Source organism: Phaethon aethereus, assembly GCF_964289735.1.
Source record: "Phaethon aethereus genome assembly, chromosome: 18".
In the NCBI taxonomy this organism is placed as follows: Eukaryota; Metazoa; Chordata; class Aves; order Phaethontiformes; family Phaethontidae; genus Phaethon; species Phaethon aethereus.
This window is the reverse complement of record NC_138594.1, coordinates 14,336,960-14,342,908: the sequence shown is the minus strand read 5'-3', so window position 1 is coordinate 14,342,908 and position 5,949 is coordinate 14,336,960. Positions and strand designations below refer to the sequence as shown.

The window sequence follows — 5,949 nt, the reverse complement described above, 5'->3', positions numbered from 1 at the left end:
AAAAGTCAGTATGACAAGCCCAAATTTTTGTTATGATACAGTCTACACAATTTGAAGAATGTACCGAAACTTAAAATTGTGCCAAAACCTGAGGTTAAAGGAATAACCAGTTAGTTCTGTGATAACAGTATAGCATCTAGCAAAGAAATCTGGTGATCAAAACCAACAGTAAGACAAAAATGGCTATTTGAGAATCTGAATTCACCTTTTGGAAGGTTCCTAGTTTTTGCTTTTTGAAACAGAACAGGGAATTCTAATCTGCAAGCTATATCAGGCCTTCATGTATCATCTGAAGCAGCCTGCAGGGATATCATAAACTGATCTGTGGATTCCATGTTCCTCTTGCCCTTTCATATGGTGGCCTTCTGGAGTGTTGTGTTCCAAGTACCGATTTATTCGGTGATGCCAGCGCAATTCCTGACATAATTAATAAAAGGTTTTAAAGTAATGCACTATATCTGATACAAAAATAAACAGTTTATTCAGGGCAGCATCCATTTCTTTTTAACATCATTCAAAAAAAACATCATGATCCTCACTTTTCAATTTCTGTGCAAGGTTGTCCTAACAATGCAAAACCATTTTGAATAAACTACCAGAATGGAAGCTGGTATCTGAGATAGTTCCATTAGGGAATGGTTCATGGTTTTGGCACTTTGTTGGATTTACTGTATGTTTCTGTTAAAATGGTCAAATATGAAACAACTAACGATGTTATTTTTAAAAGGGATACCAGGGGTTGAAGGGATTAGGGTCTTTTAGTTTTCAGTTATTAGGTGGAACAATTTTGGCACCTGAAAGCCAATATTCCTTTGCTACCAACAAGAAAACTGAATCTGTTACAATTAGTCTGTTTTGAAGATTGTTACTGCAGCCACAAAGCCTAGAGAGCTCTTTATAAACATATCTGAAAGGTGAGTTTCAGTAGCATGATTTTGTATAAAAGATTACATTTCTTGAATGTGGATGGGTGGGGGAAAAAAAGTATAGAATGCCTGCCTTTTACCTTCCTTTTCTATTCAGTGTTCTCACAATCAGTCTTTTCCCTTTCTGTGTTTCTTCAGATGTGCTGTCACTGCCTTGTCTGATCTGTTTCTGCTTCTTCTCCTTCCCCCATACCAATGTCAGAGATGATTTAGACTGGCCAGAGACTCCCCGTTCTGTTTGTGCAATGAGTGGCAGAGCCAATCCCATTCTTGATTGGTCCTTATGTACTGCTGTCATAAACGTGATCAGCAGTTCTGTCATGTTTCCTCAGCCAGCAAAATGGCACCTTGAGCCTCCGTAGATTAAGCAGAAGTATAGGCAAGTGGGGTAAATGAAAAAAAAAAAAAACCCCACCACATTAAGACCTTCCTATGTTCCTAAGATTGCATTTTAAAGATGGATAACATGTTTCAAAATAGTCCAGTCCCTTCCCTAAATTTACCCTCGGTAATTTACAGGTCATCTGGAAACTTACATTGTTTCTTTTATATACAAAATGGACACTCTTTCAGAAGATTCTACTAAACCTAATATCCATCTTCTCCATGTTACTTGTAGTATTTTTCAATGCTTCAGGGAAACTATACTGAAAACCATGTATGTAAATGAAGGCTAACTTTGCTTATAGTCTGTCAGGATCGATTCTGCTCATTTTATTTTCTTTTATTACTACCTCGGAATACCACTTGTGTGATCTGCTGAGGACAGTTACCTGTTACGTGCCTTTGCACATACAGTATTTCCAGATGATAATCACAAAGATTACAGGTTTAGACAAAACTCAGAAATACATTTACATAAATCAAAGTAACAGATATTATCAAAATTAAATTAGGGCTGAGCCAATTAATCTAAAAATCTAAAAAAAGTAAGAAATTCAAAAACCTAATGGAGACCTTTAAGTTCCTGAGGTTTTTCTCCATCTCAGACTTCTTCCCCTTCACAAAGAACACAGAAAGGGAAATGATATTTAGCCGCACAACATAGCAATTTCAACAATATTGTCTGAAAACATACATATAATTCCAGTTTTCTTAAAATATATTCTTCCTATATCTCTTCAAAGTGAGCAGTTTCTGGCGATGCATAGCAAGACTCTACTTGTGTTTATAAAAGCTTTTTAGTTTTACACAAAAAGTATAACCACAGTGCTCCACCTTTTACAGATAAAGCTAATTTTCTGATAAACGGTTGTCTAGCTGATCAGCTTCCAGAGAGACCTGATGAGCTGACCAGCCTCCAGTTAATAAAGCAGATGGCCCAGCCCTAAACTAGTTCTATTTCTAAAATAAATAGTGTTGAAAATCTTCCTTTTCTAAACACTTTGTTGGTTTCAGTTTCCTGTCATGCTCACACACATGTTTCTGGGTTAGTTACAACTTCACCATTTTTTTCAGGCTCATCTTTCAGAAACTGCTCCACTTCAATAGAGTCCACCTTGGCATCTTCAGGAGTTTTGTCTTCAGATTTGTTTAATTCCTCTCTTTCTGCTGCTGCTTCTTTTGTATGTGGTTCTTCTGACTTTTTCTTAATGCAGAAGAAATTTCCCAAGGCCAATACAAGTGCTGAGGTGGTAACTTCAATTCCAGCAATAATAAAAACAAACATGTACCTCCCCGTTGCATCCAGGAGTTTTCCTGAAAAAGACAACATTCCAGGTAATTAACAAAAGTGATTATCTTGCAATTAAATTTTTTCTGCTTTTTTTAAACATTTAAATTATTCCTGTCTAGAAGTACCATGAATATCTAAGCAAATTTTTTGAAATATCATTTTAACAAGTTTCTAACAAAATATTTCTCTATTATTTCAATTCGTTTAACATTCACTGACATTACATCATATCCCGAAACACACGGCGTCGTGCAGTTCAACTGGAATAAAATCAGCCTAGCCTTCATATGCAAGAGATGAGACAAGTGCCATATATTTCTGATCAAAATGTCTGCTTCCATGGACAGGATCTGTATCATCAGCTTTCTCTCGCTCCGAATCTCATTTCCTTTCCTACACAGGCAGTGCACTGTCTGCTTAAAATGCAAATCTTTATCTAAAAGTCAGTCAGGAGTAATTGATTCTGATGCTTTAGTCGAGTTGAATTTTCACAGGACTTGGTGGAGGTAAAAGAACAGGAGAGAGGATGTGAAGGAAGTGCCTCTCCAAACCTGAAAATCAGAGAAAGCGGTGCATAGTACTGTTTTTCCCTTGAGGGGTTCTGTCACAATAAAGATACTTTTTAGTGTCTGGTATAAACAGTAAACATTCTATGGCAGTGAACTGGTGGGTTTTGGGTGGGTGGGGTTTTTTCAGTTCGGGGTCTACAAAATTTATGTTGATTAGTAATTAATTTGCAATGTTGAAATCAAATTAATTAAGAGTATTTTGTAATGTCCCCTTATTCTTGGGTTGTGAGACATGTGCAATAGAAGCAGTCTACCTTCCTTAAAACAGTCCAGTTTTATACTTCTCCTTGTAAGATTTTTTTCTTCCTTCTCCTCCTTCTGATGTTTTCCTTCCTCCTCCAAATCCATCACAGGTATAGAGAATCTATCCTAGTACTTTACAAAGAAAATTGACAGGTTTCATATTCTGAATCCCAAACCCAAAGAGGTCTGAACTTCACAAAAGTCATTCACTGTGTGCATAAAACTCAACTCATACGTTATTAGCCATCTACTAATAAACGGTCCAGTGTAGCCTTTCAGTGGAGAAAGAGTAGCATCTCCAGATGACAATACAACAAATCCTGAAACAGACCCAAGGAAAAGATTCATCCCACCCTGTCTTGGACTATTTCAGATTGTAACTGCAGGAAGTAATTGAAGCATGTGCAACACTAGTACAATATGCACTTCTTGAGTGACTCATGTTGTCTTTTTCTCTGCTGCCTTATCATACAATTTGTGTAAATGGATGCAATGGAAATTATTTTGAATTCTGAACAAAGTGGAATACTTACCCGCTGATGGTGGACCAATTAGAACAGCCATAGCTTCTGCCAGGAGCACTAAGCCAATAGCACTGGAAAACTTCTGAGTACCAACAATAGCCATGAGAACTTCAAACTGAAGAGCACCTACCATTCCGTAAGAAATGCCAAAGAAAATGCAGAAGACCACCAGGCCACCATAATCAACAGACATAGAACCCATGAGATCTGTAAATCCATTGAAAATCATAGCAAAACTGAAGAGGTAGACACAGCGTGGTCTAACCCATTTAAGACCAGCTACCATTCCACAAACAGGCCGAGCAAAGATATCAATGAATCCCAGAATAGTCAGCAGAAAAGCTGCTCTGGTGTCTTGATACCCTAAATCCTTGGCGTAACTCACAACAAAAACTGGGGGAACAAAGAGGCCAAGCACCATGATAGATGCTGCTAGCGTGTAGATTACAAAACCACCATCTTTAAATACACTGAAATCCAGAAGTTTTTTCTTCACTTTCTTCTCGGCTGGTTCTTTGGTAGCTTCAGACTTTTTGGGTAGCTCCAAAGGTCTCATTAATGCTCCACATACACAACAGTTGAGCAACATCCCACCCAGTATAAGGAATCCCCCTCTCCAGCCATACTCGTGCTGTAGTATCTGTCCCAATGGTGAGAGAGCACAAAGAAACACTGGACTCCCAGCAGCGGATAGCCCATTGGCTAAGGGCCGGCGTTTGTCAAAGTAACGGTTTAACATGATGAGTGAAGGCTGAAAGTTTAGTGCCAGACCCAAACCTGTAACAGAGGGTACATAAAAATTAATACTCACCTATAATATCACTGTTAAAAAAATCTAATTACAGTTTTTCTGATTCATTACTCTTTTGAGTTTTATTTCAAATGGACAAAAGAATTCTAAGATAACATTTGTAAAAACATTCTGCCTCCACTCTATGGTTACACTTCACTGATTACAGCAGTGGCTACTAAACACACCAGAAAACTTAACATTCATGAGAAAAAAAAGACAGTTTAAATCCAGATTTATCTGCCATCTTTATAAAAGCCCATTTGGATGAACCTGATGATTTAGGTATTTGTCGTTTATACAAAACTTCAACCTAAAGCTAAGACATCAGCTAACTCATTTTCAACCATGCATGCTACTTACCAGTAATCACACCTGCAGTTAGATAGATCTGAACGATGCTCGTGCAGAAGGAGGCTATCACCATCCCCATTGAGGCAAAAAGGCCACCCACCAGCATGACAGGGCGACAGCCAAAGCGATTGACACATACACTACAGAGTGGGCCTAGGCAAGAAGAGCAAATTACAGTTGTTAAGATAAACCAATTTTTGCAATTGATTTTATGTCACGTTTCATTTCTTCTTCAGTGGACTTGGCAGTGTTACGTTTACAGATGGTCTTGATGATCTTAAAGGTCTTTACCAACTTAAATGATTCTGTGATTCTTTCCATACTTTGTCCGTACTGTCAGGCCAATCTGCAAGAGTGTTCTTTCCTCTACAGTCAAATACTTAGTCTTTTTCATCTGCAGAGTACCATGCAACTTTTCTTTTTCATCATCTTTGGTAGCTACTGAGTTACAGAGATTTAATTTTATCTGCAAGCTGCATGTGCTTAAATAATTTGGATTTATGTGATTAATAGTAATTCTTCTTTGGAATGCCTACTTGCACACAAGTAATGATATGCAATCATGATTCACGCTCTAAATGGCTGTATGATTTACAAACATCATTGTATGATGCAATACTGTTTCAAAAACAGACAACTACCTACCTGTTCCATAAAGCATGGCCAACAGAATGGAGGAAATCCATGCAGTGTCACTATATCCAATGCCAAATTCCCGGATAAGTTCTTTAAAGAAGACACTAACTGCCTTAGGAAAGGCATAGGAGAATCCTGTGATGATAAAACAGCCAAAAAGGACAGCCCAGCCCCAACCTCCATCAGGGGCTTTAACACCAGATGGACCGTCATCAGCTACTACAGCTCCCAT

At 38.0% G+C, this 5,949-nt stretch overlaps 1 protein-coding gene across 1 annotated transcript; it reads right to left on the bottom strand.

Annotated features, from left to right (window-relative positions):
• Window positions 1-2,337: 2,337 nt before the first annotated feature.
• Window positions 2,338-5,949, bottom strand: SLC16A3 (solute carrier family 16 member 3; the record flags this gene model as incomplete). Its single annotated transcript, XM_082008252.1, has 4 exons — window positions 2,338-2,624; window positions 3,947-4,714; window positions 5,091-5,234; window positions 5,727-5,949. The coding sequence occupies 4 exons, from the start codon at window positions 5,947-5,949 to the stop codon at window positions 2,338-2,340; spliced, it is 1,422 nt and encodes a 473-aa protein (XP_081864378.1).